The following is a 19,696-nucleotide window of genomic DNA, read 5'->3' as shown; positions in this document are numbered from 1 at the left end:
GAGGAGCTGTCACAAAGCCTTAGATCAGTGTGCAGTTATGGTGTAGCAAGTTGCATTTCGTGAAAGGGGCGCGTGCCTGAGGTGTGATGCAATGCGCATCGGAGATATTCTGCAGAATGCTTTTGGTTTTCCAAGTTGCACATTAATTGTTATAGAGGACAGAGTGGCTGTGGAGTGGTGGGTCAGCAATCAGTATTTCCTATCTGCAGCTTAAATCCTTAATGCAGGTAGGAGCTTAAATTTGCTAGAATACACAGAGAACTCAGTGGATTGGTGCTGTCTCAGACTGGATTCTTAGAGGGTGGACTTCCATACTCTATGATATAAAGGAAGGAAGAAAGGAAAGCATGAAATAAGTAAGAAGGAGAGAAGCACAGAGGGAGAGAAGGAGAAAAGGAAAGAAGGAAGGGAAGAAACAGCAAGGAAAGAAAAGTGAAAGAGAAAAAAGAGGAAACGGAGGAAGGGACAAGTGAGCATGGTTTTTGCATCTTCATGATCACTGTATTCACTAGGAATACTTCCCCAGCTTTCCAGAGATGATCATCTAATTTGCTACAAACAAGTGAACAAAATTAACAAAACAAAATAATTACGTGACCTGCTACATTCCTACCTGAATGCCCAAGGGTAAGTGATTCCCGAATTCTCAAATGGGAGTGATTCCTGCACAAGAGCGGTCAGCGTGGTCTGGGTGGTCAGCGGGAGGTGCTCTCTCTGACTGTGGAGGGTTGGCTGCCCGACCTTTCTAAACCAACATGCCTTCAGGTCCCTAGAACGAGGGGCCTTTCCTGGAGCAGGAATTAGGAAGCTCCCTGGAGGAGTCCTTGCTCTGCATACGTAGGGAGCCTGCTCAAGGCAGCCGTGCTCGCTTCTGCACTGAGTCCCTTCTGAGCCCGAAACTCAATGAGAAAAGGCCTTGGTCACTGCCAGACTCAAGGCCAATACCAACCCAGCAGTGGTTTGGATTGGCCTTCTCAGAATGAGGCCCCACCATCCTAGATCAGGGAAGGAATAAAGGTGGCTGAGGGTGTGTGTCCCAATGTCCTCTGATTTCCAGGCACTTTCTCCTTTAACACATACCCTTAACTGACTGCCTCTCTATTGCTCAGGAAAGCCCCCTTCTCAGGCACCTGTTTTCCCAAATGCAGGTATTCAAGATAATTAAGGCAGTTAATTGTGTGCTCTGGGCTCTGCTTTTCTCCTCTCACCAGGCCCAGGTCACCCAGGGTGTAGAGGGATTTGGTACCCATTATCTCGGCACCTCACTTGGCTTTGAAGGAAGGATGCCTTTGAGCCCAGGGGTTGGGGATGTCAACCTAAATCAAGACATAAACTGAAGCAAGCTTGAATTAGCAGAATGTGAGTTTATTCGGGAATAGCAGAGGATTGCAATTTGAGAAACACAAACTGTAGCAAGCTACAGGCAAGTCCATTGGAGGTTTGGGGTTGGTTGTATTTATGGGCGAGAAGTGCAAAGAGTGGGGAAGTCAGAGTCCAAGCAGTAAGTTCATTGGCTTGAGGACGGGGAGAGATCCTTGGCGGATGTTCATTGGTCAGGAGACAAGTTCCTGTTTTCTATAGATCAGGCGTTTATGGGGAATCAGTCTCTCAGTTCTTAAGTTTCATTTTCCTGAGGGCACATGCACGAAATTCTCCACTCTATATCCTCCAGGTCCATTTTAGACTGAAGTCCTTTCACAGGAGTGTGCTGAGGATGAGGGAACAAGGTGTAAGATCTTGAACGCTTCTCTCTGCTTGAGGTACCCTTCCTGTGTGCTAAATTTAAGGGGGCACCAAAAACTCAGTAACGAAGATGGAAAAATATTTTAATGCAACATTTAAAACAGTCAAATCTAATGCAAAATATCCACGATGAACATAACAACATTTTAAACAAAGGCAGGACGGGTATCACTGAATTTTCCTTTTGCCTCAGACTCTAATAGGGTTCAGCATGGCAGTGTTGTGGATCCTGTCTTTGTTTAAAATTTTGATATTTTATTTATGATGACTTTTTGCACTAATTTTAAGTATTTGAAATATTGCATTAAAAGTTTTTGTCTTGGAGCCAGGCCTGTGGCGTAGTGGTTAAGTTTGTGTGCTCTGGCGTCAGCGGCCCTAGGTTTGTGGGTTTGGATCCCAGGTGTGGACCTACACACTGCTCATCAAGCCATGCTGTGGCGGTGTCCCATGTACAAAATAGAGGAAAATTGGCATGGACGTTAGCTCAGCGACAATATTCCTCGAGCCAAAAAGAAAAAAGAGGAAGATGGGGAATAGATGTTCACTCAGGGCAATCTTTCACACCAAAAAAAAAAAAAAAAATTGTCTTGATCACCAAGTTTTCCGTTCCCCCTTAAATTTTGCACCCAAAGTGAGGCCTCACTCACTTTACCCTAGTCCCAGCCTGCATCCTTAACCAAGAACATCTGGGAATACTTGGCCTCCTGACCAGTACTACTCAAAACCCCAAGACTAGCAGGGCATTTGCAGTGAAGATTTATGGCCTCCCCTCACTGTTTGTTCTGAGGAAGCAACGAAAATCAACAGGAATAAGTTAATATATTGAGGTATATGAGGAACCCATTTGGTTGAAAACTAGTTAGGCCTGACCTTGTTTTTCAGAATGGCCTGATGTGGCCTGTCCAGCACTCATGGTACATTGGCTTTAAACAGTTATAATGTCCCAAAGCAAAGAATGATGCCTCTAAAGATAGGGATGTATGCCTCTCCCCATATCAGCATTTCTTTAAAGATAAGCATTTCTTCCCAGAAACTGAGTCAAACTGACCCACTATGTATATCTTGTGACCGCTGACTTGCTGGGCTAGAAAAACATCTTGTGACCGTAGTAAAAAAAGATATTTCTGTCATAGTTGATATATGTTCCTTCTTCCAAAACGGTATGTAACCACTCTGTACACCCTGCTTCTTCGGAGTGCTTCCTTCCTTGGCAAAGGTCGTTCTTCCAGCCTATATAGTCCTCAGACTGGCTCATACAATAAACTCACCCCAGTTTTGATTTATAGATTGATTATTATTTGCATTGACATTTCCCTTGTCTTTCCTGCTTTTCCTGGGAGTGCTGAGGTAAAGGGGAGTTGGTCCCCAAGCTTCCACTCTGGTGTTATGTCCCACTATTATACCCTTGTGATATTGTGGTTTATAATAAGAAATACCTTTTTGGTCTTCATCTCATTCCTGGTACAGAGCTCCTAAATCCCTTGGAATTTCCTGTGATAAGAGTGATAAAGTTGGGTTTTTTTTTTTATGTTACCGTGGTGACTTTTGGAAAGCACCTAAGGATGGGCGCTGGTTGCCAGTGGAGCCAACTATGTGATCAGAGGGTTGGAACTTTCAGTCCCATCTCCCCACCACCACCCCCAACTCGGGGGAGGGGAGAGGAGCTGAGGTTGAATCAATCATCAATGACCAATGACTTAATCAGTCATTCCTATGTAAAGAAGCCTCCATAAAAACCCAAAAGGAGGGAGTTTGAGAGCTTCCAGGTTGGGAAACAAGTGGAGATTCAGGGAGAGTGGCATGCTGGGAGAGGACGTGGAAGCCTCATACTCTTTCCCTATACCTTGCCCTGTGCATCTCTTCCATCTGACTGTTCTTAATTATATCCATTTATAATAAACCGGTAATTCTAGTGAGTAAACTGGTTTCCTGAGTCCTGTGAGCTGCTCTAGCAAATTAACCGAACCCAAGGAGGGGGTCGTTGGAACCTCCAATCTTTAGCCAGTAGGTCAGAAGCACAGGTGACAGCCTGGACTTGTGATTGGCGTCTGAAGGGGTGGGGGGAGCAGTCTTGTGGGACTGAGGCTTAACCTGTGGGATCTGATGCTATCTCCAGGTAGATAGTGCCAGAACTGAGTTGAATTCTAGGACATCCAGCTGGTGTCTTCATCACCAAGGGATGTCCATGCATGGAAGGGAGATGGCCTCCTCATGGGTTGCTCTCCTGGCCCTTCCCTGCCGTGGATCCTCTCTTAACTTCCCCTCACCTTCCATGTGAGGAAATGGCTGGGGCTCTCACAACAGTGTCCATCCCTTTGGCCCTCGTCAGTTTCCTGCCAGGGAAGTTCAGTAGTCCTGGCACTCAGAAAAGCACGGTGAATCTCTGCCAGCTCCTGGAACCCATCTGAAAAGTCTGGTAACTAAGAGATGGCACTTTCTCAGGACAATTTTGCGGAACACATTTATTTGCCATCTCTAGAAACCTTGAGCACTAAATGTGCTGGTATTTCTTCCTAAGAAGGTATTTAACTGAAAAAATGAGCAGAATGGTGAACAAGAATAAAAATACTATGAGAAAGAAAATGCCCACAGCTGTCATTCCACAGGACAGTTTGACATCAGACAGCTTAACTCCCCTTAAAGATGGGGGGCTTGCACAAGTGGTCTCCTCCGAGCCCTCAAGTTTGTGCAGGTTTTCTTTGTACCACATTATGAAACGAACGTTTGAGCAAGTGCAGTCTAGGGGATTGTGGCTTAAATTAATGGTGCTCTGCTGGGACAAGATGGGGAGGAGACGGGGGGGGATGACTTGAATGCTGTTGGCAGCGAGATTGAGGTAGATCCCTTTAAGATGGCTAAGAGCATCAATGCTATTGCCTGGCAGGCTGTTCTGACTTAAATCTACGTGACTCAGTTTGCCAAGGCTGTGGAATGCTTGCTGGTCTATGGAGAGGAGATCACAGAAGGATAAAATCAGAACCTCCAAACTGCCCACTGTCTGAAGTAGGTTGGCCTTTGGGATGCTCCCATCTGGAAAGCGATTCCCTTGTAAGTTCAGATGCCGGAGATTCGGCAGGCCTGCTAGAAGGTGCTGATTGCTGGTATCAAGGAGGCAGTGAGAGAGATTCAGAACCTGCAGGAGACGGAGGTTTTGGAAAGGACTTTGTGGGGCATTAACGCGCAAGTGGGTGAATGCCAAATCGAGGCGTTCCAGCTGAGGACACTCTTCGAACGCCTGATTCTGGAGACCAAGGGGTGAGTTGTGGCTCAGGTTTAGGTACTGCAGGTGGAGTAGGTTTTTGAGTTGCAGATTGCAGCAGTCAGAAGCCTCTATGTCACTGTGGCTTAAATCAAGTTTCTGAAGATTTTCTAGTTTCTCCAAACAGCCGGCACCGAGGTCAAGTTTCCTCATGTTGCCTTTGATGTAGAGGTCTGTAAGGGATGGGAAACTGGCAGCATTGATTTGACACAATTGGTCAAAAATATTTACGTTGAGAACTAATTTCTTGAGCGAGTTCATACCCTCAATCCCAGAGGGTAACTCTTGCAGGTGAGTTGCCGTCAGATCCAATTCCCGGAGTTGAGTGAAACACCGAAACGTGGTGGATGAGAGGCCAGAGAAATGGTGCTTCTGCAGGTTGATGCTCTCAACAGACACTTCACAAAGTCCCTCAAGCATGGCCGAAGTAAGTTCTTGGTCATCAATGTCCTCAAATGTCCCCAGCCAGAGAGACTGGGTAGTAGAATTCCGCAAACCATTTAATATAACTGACAGGTTAAAAGCTCCTCCAAAGTTTAAACTTTGGAAGATTTTTGAATGGAAAGCCCCAGGTTCAATGCCTTTAATGTCATTGCCATTGAAGTTAAGGCTTAGGTTGGTGGCCTGCCTCAGAACCTTTATGTCTTCTCTAGAGAGGTAGTGTATAGCATTGTTCTGAAAATCCAGGACTTTCAGATTCTGTGTTGGGAAGTTTTCTGGGAACTTAATGGAGGAAATATGGTTGCTTCCAAGGTGCAAACTTTCCAAGTTTTCCAGATTGTGCACTGGGATAAAGTCAAGATTGGATATGCCTGTTTGGATTAAGAAAAGATGCTTCAGTGACTTGGGCCCGTTAAATGATGTTTCTGCCATGAATATCAGGGGGTTTCCAGTCAACACAATTGTGTTCAATTGATGATGGCTTTGAAAAGTGTCTTCATGTACCCAGTTAATCTGGCACCTTAAAAAGATGATGGTATTCAACAATAATTAATTAGAAAAAAGAGAAAAACTCTGTCACAGTGACCTATAGTAACAAAGCTATCTTTTGTGCATAGTAAAAACAATATACATTATTATTCAAAGTAAAACATGAGAAACGTTCTTCAGGACCCACAGATGGCCTGTGAATTAATGACGAGCCTCAGTTCTGAATACTGTGATTTAGAATTTTTTCCAGATATGTTACCCCTTTAGATTGAATTCTCAGAGATTTGTGTTTGGAATCTAGAGAGCAATTAGTGGTTTGATTGTAGGCAAAATCAAAATTTACTATTTTTAGTAATATAAAATATGTCATGTAATGCATAACATATAGCATATGATATGTAATATATGAATCTGTGTCATCCTGGGCAAGTCACAACTATTCTCAACCTCTGTTTTTTCATCTATAAAATATAGAAATAATGATTACTTTGTAGAATGGTTGTGAGTCAAATGATATATATATGAAAATACTCCATAGACGTATGGAGCACTAGAGGTTCAGAGAAACCCATCCTGCTATTGCACCTAAAAATATTGGATTACACACACATGCACACAGGCGCACACACACACAAAACTCCATTGGAGGTCAATAAGGCGTTCTCAAAAGGAAGCTTGACTCCATAGGAGCAAGTGAGCCCTGGAGTTAGCTTTGTCATGTCTGCCAATATCTGCTAATCCTTGGTGGCCTAGAGCCTGGGTTTTAATGAGCCACACATACCAGTGGTAGGAGACAAAGTTTGGGGTCCAAGGAGGATAAGAGATCCTATCAAAAACCTGCAAACTACCAAGACCTTCAAAAGAGAACCTTTGAGTGAATAACCTTAAAAAAGAAAGCCACAGAGGGAGACCTTAGGGATATATGTTTACCTTGGCCTTGGCTCTGAGTGAAACAACAACAAGAAAAGTCTCCTCCAAGATTCCCTAACCATAAGCTTCCACACATGAGGATTCTGGCTGGAATTTATGCTACCTCTGTGGACAGCCCTAAAAAACCCAAGTGGAAAATTTAATTTAAAGTGGTTCCAGGATGGTAGTAACTTCAGGTAACTGGCAGAAGTAATTAGAAATCTTTTCTGGAGTGATGTACTTACTCAATTTTTTATAAGTAAAACTTTGAAATTTACATAAAAATAAAGAGAATAGTACAACGAGCCTTCATATATCTATCACACAGATGCCAAACTTCTCAAGATTTTGCCATTTATGCTTCTTTGCTTCATCCATTCTCACTTCTCTCTCCTGAATTATTAGAAATAAAATCCTAGACATCCCAAAGGTATTTCGGTATGCATCTCCAAAAAATATAGGCTTATTTTCTGTAGCCATAATGCCATTGTCACATATAACAATATTAATAATTAATTGGTATTATCTATTTCTAGGAAAACATTTTTTTTTAAGATTTTATTTTTCCTTTTTCTCCCCAAAGCCCCCCCAGTACATAGTTGTATATTTTTAGTTGTGGGTCCTTCTAGTTGTGGCATGTGGAATGCCGCCTCAGCATGGCTTGATGAGTAGTGCCATGTATGCGCCCAGGATCCAAACTGGTGAGACCCTGGGCCCCAAAACAGAGCACGCGAACTTACCTCTCGGCCATGAGGCCAGCCCCTCTAGGAAAGCATTTTAAACAAAAACTTACACAAAGTTCCAAAAGATGAGTGAGTTCAAAATAAAAATGTACTACACACTAAACACATAAGGGAAACACAGCAAAAAAAAAAGTTCTACACAGTAAGATTTTAAAAGACAGCAGATGCCAGAAGTATCAGCTATATCTCATAATATATATATAATATATACAGAATATATGCTATGATATATATTATCAGAATATATGACAAAAATGTTTATATCAAGCATATATTTGATATGTTTAAAGGAATAGTTGTAACCAAAAGTATGATGAAGGAAAAATATTAAAAGTGATCTGATATTTTTGTAAAATGAAAAATCAATGAAACCTATGGAAAAGTTAATAATTGAAATCAGAAAACCAATAGATAGTTTATACAGGAGATTAGACATAGCTGAAGAGAATATTAATAAACTAGAAGTAGATATGAGAAAATTGCCTAGAACATAGTCCAAAAAGCCAAAGAGATGAAAAACAAGAAAGAAATATTAAGGTATAAGAAGGATAGATGAGAAGATGCAATGTAAGTCTAACCAGAGATCCACAAGGAGATAAAAAAGTGAATGGGAGCAAGCCAAGTTTCCAACAGATAATGGCTAAGATATTTTAGAATTGATGAAAGACACCACTCTTAGGTTCAAGAAGCCCAATAACCTACACAACGCATCACTGCGATATTACAGGATACCGAAGACAATCAGAAGCCATGGAAAACTTTCAGAGAGAAAAAGATTCCCTGCATGTGAGCAATGATTAGACAGATAGGTGACTGTCCATCAGCAACAATGGGAGACCGGAATGATAGCCTGGAAGGGATGAGAAAAAAATAACTGTCAACCTAGAATCATACGTCAGAAAATACCATCTTGCAAGGATCAGAGTGAAATAAAGACATTTTCAGAAAAAACAAAAGCTGAAGGAGTTTACTGCTAACAGATTTTCCCTAAAGGAATTTCTAAGGATGTACGTCACGAAAAAGAAAAATTATTCCAGAGAAGAAGGTCTGAAGAGCAAGATGGAAGAATGAGCAAAGAATATAGAAAACATGTTGGTAAGGCTAAAGAAAAACTATGCAAAGTAATAAAAGAAATGTCTAATTTGTGGCCAGATACAAGGCAGAGGGGGAGCAGAGGAGGAGGAGTTTAGACAGTATGAGGTCATATTTTTACCACTTATTGAAAATAATACAAGAAGAAGTGGAGTCTTCCAGCTAGAATATCTATCCTGGCCCATACACTCCTCAAAAGTGTGGTCAAACTCATTTCACCTGAAAATGAGAACTAGTAAAGGAGAGAGAAAGTCAGTTTCCTTGGGGCATAATAGGTAAGGAGCAGAATGATCGTTGTCTCTATCTGAAAGGGCAAGGCTTTCTCTCAAATAAGTGTTTCTAAGCCTGTGCGCATGGTGTCTTGGCTGGGAAAGTGGCCTGGGGTCACTGGGGGACTTTGGACTGGGAGTCAGGAGAGCAGAGTCCAAGTTGCTTTACTGTGTGACCTTAAGCAAGCTCACAAGATCTCTCTGAGCCTCCGTTTCCTCATCTAACACGAGTTGGATGGCAGTACTCACCACGCCTACCTCACAGTCATGGTCCTAAAAATGAACTAGTACAATGGATGTCACTGCTCTCCCAATCTCCAGAAGCGTAAGTTGAAGGACCAAAGCAGAGGCAATGGAGCTGCTGCAAGGGGTACAGACCTCATCCACATGTGGAGCCTTTTCCTCTCTTACACACACACACACACACACACACACACACACACACACACATATTCATGCCCACGCGCACTGCATTTCCTTTTCGCTTCTTCCCTTATTTTCTTGTGATAACTTCTGCCCACTAGTTCACACTCTGGCTCAGCATTTGGAATCCTGATTTTGCCTCTAAAAGCAAGTAATGGAACTCTTTTCTCAGTTTATATGGAAAAAATTTAGTAGATTGTGTGTGTTTCTCAATTTTTAAATTTAAATTTTTCTTATAATGTCACACCCAGTAATAGTCAACTATGCTAAAATGTAGTATAATATAGCGTCTGATTTAGTACAAGATTTATTTTCAGTTTTGCTATCAATATTCCTTAGAACTTAGTGCTGCTGATGCAATCTAGTTTGAGAACAATGCACTTTCCTATCCATTCGGTGGTGTAGAAGGTTTCTACACAGGTGGATACATTTCATGAGAAAGGGTAAATGTGCAGAATAAGCAGATTGTCCCTGTGCCTCAAAAGAAGGCCCTGGAAACAATTTGAATGCAAATTGTGTTATTACTTGAGTAAAGCATCAAGTGCACACAAAGAACTCAGATACGTACCTGGTTAAATCCAAAAAGATAAGGTTTATTAGTCTGCTGAAGGTGGTGTTTTGAATTGTAGGCAAGAAATTAAAGCCAAATTCCAAAAATTCTGTTGTGTTTGGTAGAGTATCAGGAATTTCTCTGAGGCCTAAATTTTCACAGTTATATGTTTTGTTGGCTTCTTTCTGATGAGAGAAACAATGTAAATTAATATCAGACTTAGTAATTTGGCTGACTATCTAGCAAAATTACATAGTTTATCCTTTGAGCAGCAATCCCGCTTCTAATAGTCTTTACCAAATATAATACTTGCAAAAACACAGAGTGACTTATGCATAACATTATTCATTAAGTATTTTTTTGTAATAGCAAAAGATTGGCGACAACCAGATTATCCATCAATACAGGACTAGTTGAACAAAATGTGGTACATTCACAAAATGGAACCCTCTGCAGCTGAAAAGGAATGAGTACACTGACATGGGGGGATATCCAGGTATTCTGTAAGGTGGAAAAACCAAGGTGCAGAATGTCTACCAGTGTATATAGTATATAGTATATGGTATGTAGTATATAGTATGTATTTTGCTACCTTTTGTGTAAGAAATGCACGTGCATATTTTCTTATATTTGCAAAAAGAAACCATGGGAAAACCCCCCAAACTGGTTGTCTTTAAGGGGAGAGAAGGAACCAGATAGAGGAGCAGAGATGGAAACAAGACTTCTCTGAATGTACTTTGTTTAATAGTTTCGATTTTGGATGCATGAAAATAGTTTATTTCAGTTTGAAAACAAACAAATCAAGTCTAGATCAGCATGAACAACATACGCCAATCATATATTGCATACTTTCTGATGTGATATGATATGAAGTACACAGTACCACCGATGAGGTTTTCTTGCCAAAAAAAATAAAATTAAACTTGAATCCCATCAAGACTTTAGGCTTAATTTCCAGTCTACAGTGGATACCGGGGATTTCAGATAAGCAGCACCACAGGTAGCAATCAGCCAGATGAGGAAGGTGGGACGTGCTGTGGAACAACCGACTGTTTAATCAACATGTGAAGGATGCTGGTGGGCGCGGTGAGAGAGGAGAGGAGGACCCAAGAGGAGACTGCTTTTGTAAAAAGACACAAGGAGATACAAAAGCTACTTAAGAGGCATAGCCAACAAATGATGGAGCAACCCTTGTTTGGATTCTGATTCAAATACAGCTTTTGGGAAAAGACATTTTATAGACTGGCAGGAAACTTTGAATGAGGACAGGATATTAGATGATATTAAGGAATTGTGAATTTTGTTAATGATAACGGCCTTGCAGTTATGTACAAGAAATGTTCTTGTTCTTTCGAGATGCCTATTGAAGTATTTAGGGGTCAAATTACATGTTTGGGATTTACTTTAAAATGCTTTAGCAAAAAAGGAGGGGAGGAGTGGATAGATTAAATTAGGAGGCAAATGTTGAGGGTTGTTGAATGTTGAGTGATCCATTCATGGAGGTTCCTTATAATGAACTACATTTGTATAAGTTAGAAGTTTTCTTAATACAGCGTTTAAAAATACTAGCAGTGTGGCACAGACCTTAGCCCATGAGGCCTTGCAATCTTGAAGCATGAGTCAATTTTGGATCTCTGGAACTGCAGTCTGCTGATGCCAGACACCAGCATTTGGGCACAACCCTGCACACAAGTTCAGAGGACTTCCTCACCCTGTGCCCAAGGAGAGTCAAGTATTCCGAAGGCTGCCAATTACTGCTTGTTACATGCCCTAACTTAAGTTATACATCTTGGACTAACTAGGCAAAAATGGGTAGGCATTGGTTAGAAGCCTGTAGAATTATGGGGTCATAACTTGTCTGGATGATGCCTTAGGATGAAGGGTGGTGGGGCAGGTATGAGGGTCTGGTGGGGTATATTCTGCATGAGGAGGCTCCTAGGAAAGAAAGAAATGATCTCCAAGGAACGTGCACTTGGAGAGACAAAGAAGAGAGGCATCCCAGAACCACAGGGCCATCTCTCAGATCACCTCAGGATCCACATGATTTCGTCCTGCCTTCCCTGACCACACAGTGGTCTCACTAGGGGCTCCATTGAGACGCCCAGGTCTGGGAAAGACCTATCCCATCAAATTCTAGATCTGCAGCTTTCCTCAATACTGAGTTGCAAACAGGCCTGCTTAGCTGGAAACAGAAGGCTACACACATCCACCTTTGTTCTGAAGCATGATGTTTTGGAGATGTCACCATTTTAATTGCTTTTGGCTTTATTCCAACTTCCAGTTAGTGGTGCACTTTTTTGTAGTTACACTGAGCATGCTCATCTACAGGAAATCTTGTTTTCGTCTATATTGTGACAATACTAAGAATATCACTGATGAAAATGCCATATTTATATTGTCCTGTAATTCTCTCTTCATTTTACAAACTCGAAGTCCTCCAGGAACTGCCATAAATCCACCTGCTGCCCTTGAAACATACACTTTGCACTTAGATTTAGCTGACTAGTGGGCAAACCTTATGTTGCTAGAGCCCTCTTTGGTGCCCATGAACATGGACAACCCAGAGAATGTGTGTGTGGCTACTGCTCCAGATTAGCTTTGAGGAGACCTTCTTCTTTTCTGATCTCCACTGGCATAACTAATGTCACCTACGCTTGGAGAAAGGGGCCTTTCCTCAATTCGTGTTGCTCTATTCTGGCCCTGCAGCAAAAGGCTTGATGGTGACAACTCCTTCCTTCTCCTGAGTATCTAAGTGACACCTACATTACTCCTCTCATGTGCTTTACTGGTACTTTACTGCACTGATGTAGTCCAGAAAGTTGAAAATCGATCAGGAGCTCTACTGAGCCAGTGGCCTGAGGGAGTTCCTAACAAATGGAAAGGCAGGTAAATGCAAGAGTTCAGTTTCAACCCCAGGAAAAACCAAGAACCAGTGGATAACGCTACCAAGCTGGATTAGAAGAGCCTGTGTTGCACCAGGATCCTGTGTCATAACGTTAATCTCTAGTTACGTAGAAACTGCAATGAACTCTCTACCCTCGATTTGTGGGAGAAAGAGACATATAATAAGAATTGCAGTCTTATAAGAGAATTTGAAAACCAAGCACACTCCAGAGAATGTGCTGGGTTCCATTCACGTGGCTTTTCCCCTTCAGCTTTCACAGTCACACTCCTGTATAATCAAAATTACCATTATGAATGGTGACACCAAAGTACCACATGCTCTGGAATCATCTAAGCAGCATTAAGTTGTTTTTAGTCTATTGTATTTTTTAAGGCAGGAAGTATACACACACACACACACATACTACCTCTCTCGTTCTTTTTTTATTGACAGTAAATTGCAGACATCATGACCCTTCTCCTCTAAATCTCCTAAGAACAAAGATATTCTCTTACACAACCACATTGCTGTTACCAAATTCTGAATATTTAACATTGAGGCAATACTATTATCCAACATACAGTCTATATTCAAATTTTGCCAATTGTCCCAATATTGTCTTTTGTGGTAATTTTTGTTTTTCCAATCCAGGTTCACACATTCCATTTAGTTGTCATTTCTCTCTAGTCTCCTTTAATGTTAGGCAACTCCTCAGTCTTTGTCTCTTATGATATTGATTTTTTTAAGAATACAGGCTCATATTTTGCAGAATGTCCCTCATTTGGGGTTTGTTTATTTCCTCATGATTTGATTCAGATTATACATTTTTAGTAGAAATACTACATCAGTGAGGTTATGTCTTTCTCACTGTCAAGATTCATATGAAAACTTTTTGAGAATGAGTTCTGATAGCATAGCACGGGATTTCAGGGCAGCAGGATGATGATGCCACAGAGAAGGAGAGGATAGGATGCAGAAAGGAATACCATGTGGCCGTTGCCATTTTGCCCAGGGCTGGGCCTGCCGCCAGGAGCATGAGTTCAGTTGCCTTTTCAGGCAGACAGCCTCTGCTGCTTTTCCAGCCCCTGCAGTTTCTGTGAACAACACGTGACCATTTTCTATCACTGCAGCCTTCCTGCTTTAGACCTGTGTCGGGTCAATTTCCAAAGTCTCTTTTCTCACTCTTCTGCTGTGGCTGGTTCCATCGCAGACAGGACCCTTCCTGATGTGAGCTCATGCAGCCAGCAGGGCTATTCTGTACAAAGCCACATGGTATTCACAAGTGCCCCATGCCAAACCCCTGTTCTAAGTCACGGGGCATTGACTCAGGACCCGCTGTGCTCTGGGACCTGCACCAACCACTTGTCTCTAGCTTCATGTCAGAGCTGCATCTCTTACAAAGAACAGGTCTCCTAAGCGTTACATTTGGGTTTGCAATCCCTTTTTTCCTCTGGATATTCATTTGCATATTTTCCATCAGGATCTTGTTTTGCTTCTTTCTGCCGTATCTCTAACTCCCTGCCATCCCACTGAATTTTTCCTCCTCTTAAATTGAAATCATTTTCTAACTTAGAACCCTTTGAGTTTCACTCAAGTGCTGATTCCCACCTTTCTGATGTCTCATCTTCATGTGGCACCCGCAGCTGCCAGCTCCCCCATGCACAAGGAGTCTGAGATGCTGAACCCACTCTCCCTTGTTAATCGCTTCTCTCTCCAGAGATGGCAATTTGACTAAGCCAAATCCCAGAGTAACATTTGCTCTCTGAAAATAGAACAAAACATTCCCAAGAGGGCACAGTCCTAAAACTTTTTGTCAATCTGACTCCTCCAGTCAAATGGCATTCCAACTATGTGCAGTTCATTTTCTGTTTGTCTTGAGTCAGACTGCTTGGGTTCAAAGCTCAGCTTTCAACCCCCAAGCTGTGTTCTCTGAGAATCCTTTTTCCCCACGTGTAGATTGAGGATAATAACCTCTCTTTGAAGTCCAAGAGTGGGGATTAATGAGATAATATATGTCAAGCACTCAACAAGCGGAGTCAGCATTTAACTGGCCCATCACAACATGAGGTCATTATCTAGGGTTATTGGGAAGCCCCTGTATCCATGAACTTGGAATTCTCCTAAAAAAGAGCTCTACTCACTCCCCCTCCCCCATACCTAGGACTGAAGGACTCTCTCCTACCATGGTTTTGAGGGGACAGGATAGCCAAGGTAAGCTCATTTCGTGAGTGCATCTAAAATGTTACCAGAATCCAAATCACAGAACACTGAGTTCCAACTATGCTTTGCATATTTGTCAGCCTACAAAGACTTGCTCATGTGTCTAATTTTGTAACTTATGATACACACAAACACAGAGAAAGAGAGAGAGAACATGTAGCATTGAACAATGAAGATTCCAGTTGGAGTGTTTATGGGTGTTTGTTGTAATATTTTTATAGCTGGTCTAGGTTTGAAATTGTTTTCAAACAAAAAGTTTTATTAAAAAATTCATCTTGACGCCTACCTCACATCATATGCAAAAAGCAATTCCAGAAGGGCTATAGATCTAAATGTGAAACCTAGAAATAGAAATACATACAAAGCAATAAAACTTCTAGAAGAAAACATAGGATAAGATCTTCATGGACTTGGGGTAGGTAAAAATTTCTTAGAACAGAAATGCACTGAAAATAAAGGAAGAATGATAAATCAAGCTATGTTAATATTTAGGACTTCTGTTCATCAAAAGATATAATTAGGAGAGTGAAAAGGCAAGCCACAGAGTGGGAGAAGATATTTGCAATCGGATAAAGGACTTGTATCCACAATATGTAAAGAACCCCTACAAATCAATAAAAAAGACAGACAACCCAAGAGACAATGGGCAAGAGACTTGAAAAGGTATTTCACATACACACACACATAGACACACACACACAAGAGGATATGCAAATGAACATCAAAAGTGTGAAAATGTACCCAATTTAATTATTCATCAGGAGAATAAAAATTAAATCCCAATGAACTACCACCACCCACCCATCAGAATGGCTAACGTTTTAAAAGCAAACAATAGCAAATATTAGTGAGGCCGAGGAACAATCAGAGCTTGTAACATTGCGGATGAGTGCAAATGGAAACCCACACTTTGGAAAACTTTGTCAATATCTACTAAAGTTAAACAAATGTACACTAGGTGACCAAATACATCCAATCCCTGGTATACACCTAATAAAGACCTGTACATTTGTTTACTAAAGACAAAGATAGGAATGTCTAGTGCAACAGCATTCATAATCGCTGAAAAATTGGAAACAATGCCAATGTCCATTAACAGTAGAATGGATAAATAACTGGTGGTTCCCAATACAACAGAATACCATCCAGTGCTGAAAATTAACAAATGATCGCTAAACACAAGTCATTGATAAATCTCATATATTTAATGTCGAGCAAAAGAAGCCAAACACAAAAAAGTGCACACTGTATGTTCTCATGTATATAAAATTCAGAAAGAGGCCAAATCGATCTATGGCAATAAAAGTTAGAGTACTGGATGTCCTTGGGAGCTAGTGTCTGGCGGAAGCACAATGGGGCCACTGAGGTGCTGAGAATGTTGTTTCTCCATCTGTGTACTGGTCATAAGAATGTGTTCAGTTGGTGAAAGCTCATTGAACTATCCACTTAGGACTGAGGAACTTTTCTGTATGTATGTTTTACTTCAATAAAAAATTTGCTGAACTCAAAACAAGCAAAACAAAACCAAAACTTTGTTTTCAGGATGGGGCCTGATAAGCTATATATAGAGTATGTGATGAATTATGCTTCAACTGGAGAGGGAGAACAAAAGAGGAAAGGAAAGCAGGTGGGGGGGGCAAACCAGGATGATTTGCACTTGAAAAACGGCCAAGCTCTTAAATCAAAACCTTCCTCTCCCATCACTGCCACTTTTATCCTCCTTACCTTCCAAAACAAGTTGTATCTCCCAGTTCCCTCCCCCGTATTCACATAGAAGTAAGAGCTCAGTAAATAGCCTTAGAATCCTGCTGTTGTGAACTCAAACATGATAGAAGAGGTAAATGAAAATATGGAGCCAATGTTAATTGAATAAGTCCCAACGCATTTAAAATCAGAGTCTTTTCAGAGGGAGGGCTGCAAGGAGGTTGTTGTATTGGAAAATTCCAGTCTCATCTGACTTATCCAAAAAGCAAAGCCCTTGCTGCAGTGTAGGGCCAGGCCTGGAGATCCTGGGACCATCAGCAGGACTCCTGCCACGTGAATAGCACGGAAGTCCCCAGAACAAGCAAATAAAGGACTAGGCTGTTCTCCCTGTCTCTTTCTTCTTCCTTCTGCCAAAGCAGAAGCCATTTGCAAAAAGCAATTGGCAATTCTGGGGCCTGGTGTCCTTAATAGGAAGCTAGACTGGTCCAATATTTCCACAGGTTTTCCAAAATCTCCCAGCAGTGGAGGGCCTTTGTGGGCTTCAAAAGGGCTACATGGGCTTTGCAGTGAGGTGAGGATTTAAGAGTTGAACTGGTAGCCCTAAGACTAGGGCATTTAAAATAACCTGCTTCCCAATGAGCAGGAATTTAATGGTGATATTATCTCAGCGGAGGATGTTGCCAGAAGGTGGACGAAATACCTGCCTGATCAGTAGGAGGTGGTGTGCACACTCCAACCTTCTTTTCATGCCACCTACATGTCTGTGTGAAATTGACCTTCCAACCTGAACGATAAGAGGACAGCCTTTTGGAGCTGATAAAAATCTCTTGCTTGTCCTCATCTGTGATGGGCTGAATTGTGGTCCCCCAAAATTCATATGTTGAAGTCTTAACCTTAGTACCTCAGAATGTGACTTTATTTGGGGATAGGGTCTTTAAAGAGGTAATCAAGTTAAAATGAGATCATCAGGATGGGCCCTCATCCAACAGGACTGGTGTCTTTACAAGAAGAATAAATTTGGACACAGACACAATGGGGAGACGATGTGAAGACATAGGGACAAGAAGGCCATCAACAAACCAAAGAGGGGGCCTCAGAAGAAGTCAACCCTGCTGACACCTTGATCTTGGACTTCTAGCTTCCAAGACTGTGAGCAAACAAGTTTCTGATGTTTGAGCCACTCAGTCTGTGGTACTTTGTTATGGCAGCCTGAGCAAACTAATATACCTTCCCAGACTTAATTTCCCCTGGGCATTGAGCCTCCTCTTGGTCTGAGTACATCCTGAGTCCATACCTAATACCACACTAACAAGGGTTCTGTTGCTTTCTGCTTCTAGACCTTATTCCAGTCCTGGCTGTGATTCTTGCTCTTGTCTGGCAGGTCTTTGCATGCTCTCACTTATCATTCTTTTGACCATGGCTCCCAAGCACTGCTGTTCTGCATCATGCTCTTCCTGTCTCTTTTTCTTCTTTCAGTTACAGCCTAGGAAAGCAGCCCACCCAGCTACCAAGACTGATGGGCCTTTCTGTCCACAGCCCTTGCCTAACAGGCCACATGGTGCTGGACACTTGGTGGGGTCGGAGACAGAGGGCAGAAGGTTGAAGCATTTTAGAAGATGGCAAGAGAATGAGGCCCTTCTCCTTTCTCTCTCTCACCACCCTCTCCAAGAACTTCCCACAGGTTGATAATATTGTTATGGTCTAAAACAGAAGGTGCAATTTGGCTCTATTCTCAGATGTTACTCCTGTGGGTTAGCAAAACAGATGGAGAGCTGTCCAATTCGAGGGGAAAGCCAGACTCATTCAGAGTGATCTTCATATGTTCTAAAACCTGACACCGGTCGTCTTTACAATCCCCACTCTGCGAGCCAGGAAAGCAAAGGACTATTCGGGGTAGTGGCCATGTGCTGGGATGTTGGACAGACAGCACCTCCATCTGGAAGCACTTTTGGAAGTCTGCTCTTGGTGCTGGGAGCCTCTTGATATCTTATGTCCCAATTAGGATTATTTTGGGGGAATTGTTTGCAGAGGAGAAAAACTCTCACTTCTTCCTACTAAGGATCTGTGAGATCATCCCCTGGCTAAGCTCTTTGACTCCTTATTCACAATAAAGAAAAACTTGTACACACCTTATTGCCCTTTTAAAGATGGTGGATATTGAGACGCCAAGGCTCAGGTGGGACCACATGCTGAATCTCAAAATTTCCAGGCAGTTTAATCTGGGTAAAGACAAACAGTTTGGACTCACCTCAGTGCACGTCTGATCCAAGGAGGCGATGACTTCACAGCTGGCAGAAAACAGGATTGCCAACAGGAAGCAACTGACACGGGGAGCCATCACCGGACTGAGGAAACCCCAGCTTGGAGGGCTTATCCAATGCCTGGAGCTGAGAAAGGGAGCCAAGTTATGATGGCCTCAGCAAGTTGACAGCCAGAGAGGTGCTCAGAAGCGTGACCTCAGAACAAGAAATGCTGTTGTCTGTTCAGCATTTGGTGGCTCATTGCTGCAAAAAAAGGGAAGTCTCTTTTGCATACCACCCATCCTTGCCAAAAATAGCTGAAGGTTCAGCCCCAGGATGGCTCAATGCATTTCCTGGCAAAAATGAAAACAGTTATGCAGCCCTCTTGGGCTGGTCATACAGACTTTCAGTATGATGGTTTCTGGTGACTTTAGGCTAGCATCAAGATTTTGGCCAACTCCCACAGCTTCCGGGGATCTTTCCATGAGCAAGGCTGCAAAAGCAGGAAACGGTTCTCAGAAAGAAGGCCACCTTGTTAGTTGTCCTAAATGAGTGACTGGAAGAGGTGCTGAGGCATGCTGGAATGGCAGAGCACTCTGTGGGGGCGAATGGAAGGACTGAGTTCTGCCGTGGCACCTGCTAGAGCCGGAACCAAGCGGGAGGGAACAGTGTTGTCCCTAGAAAGGGACTGTAGTTGCTGCCTTGGCCACTTCATTAGCACCCACCTCTG

The 19,696-nt window shown here is 42.3% G+C and overlaps 1 protein-coding gene across 2 annotated transcripts; it reads right to left on the bottom strand.

Annotated features, from left to right (window-relative positions):
• Window positions 1–1,344: 1,344 nt before the first annotated feature.
• CD180 (CD180 molecule) lies at window positions 1,345–19,389 on the bottom strand. Of its 2 annotated transcripts, none has more exons than XM_001491667.6 (3): window positions 18,975–19,389; window positions 9,937–10,103; window positions 1,345–5,963 (listed from the first exon to the last, which is right to left on the bottom strand). In XM_001491667.6, the coding sequence occupies exons 1-3, from the start codon at window positions 19,062–19,064 to the stop codon at window positions 4,235–4,237; spliced, it is 1,986 nt and encodes a 661-aa protein (XP_001491717.3). In that variant the 5' UTR covers window positions 19,065–19,389; the 3' UTR covers window positions 1,345–4,234. The 2 variants fall into 2 exon arrangements, with proteins under 2 accessions (XP_001491717.3, XP_070102907.1); XM_070246806.1 differs by having other exon boundaries at window positions 18,856–18,993.
• Between the last annotated feature and the right edge of the window lie 307 nt (window positions 19,390–19,696).

This window comes from Equus caballus, chromosome 21, assembly GCF_041296265.1.
Source record: "Equus caballus isolate H_3958 breed thoroughbred chromosome 21, TB-T2T, whole genome shotgun sequence".
NCBI classification, from domain to species: Eukaryota; Metazoa; Chordata; class Mammalia; order Perissodactyla; family Equidae; genus Equus; species Equus caballus.
The sequence above is the reverse complement of the archived record's forward strand: the minus strand, read 5'-3'. Positions and strand labels throughout refer to the sequence as shown.

What these genes read in the sequence shown, in the direction of transcription:
- CD180 (XM_001491667.6), bottom strand. Translation starts at nt 19,064, where the DNA reads ATGGCTCCCCGTGTCAGTTGCTTCCTGTTGGCAATCCTGTTTTCTGCC. An exon ending in TGGATCAGACGTGCACTGAG is followed by an intron (nt 10,104 to 18,974) that starts GTGAGTCCAAAC and finishes TTCTCTCATCAG; the next exon opens with AAAGAAGCCAACAAAACATA. An exon ending in ATCTTTTTGGATTTAACCAG is followed by an intron (nt 5,964 to 9,936) that starts GTACGTATCTGA and finishes CATCTTTTTAAG; the next exon opens with GTGCCAGATTAACTGGGTAC.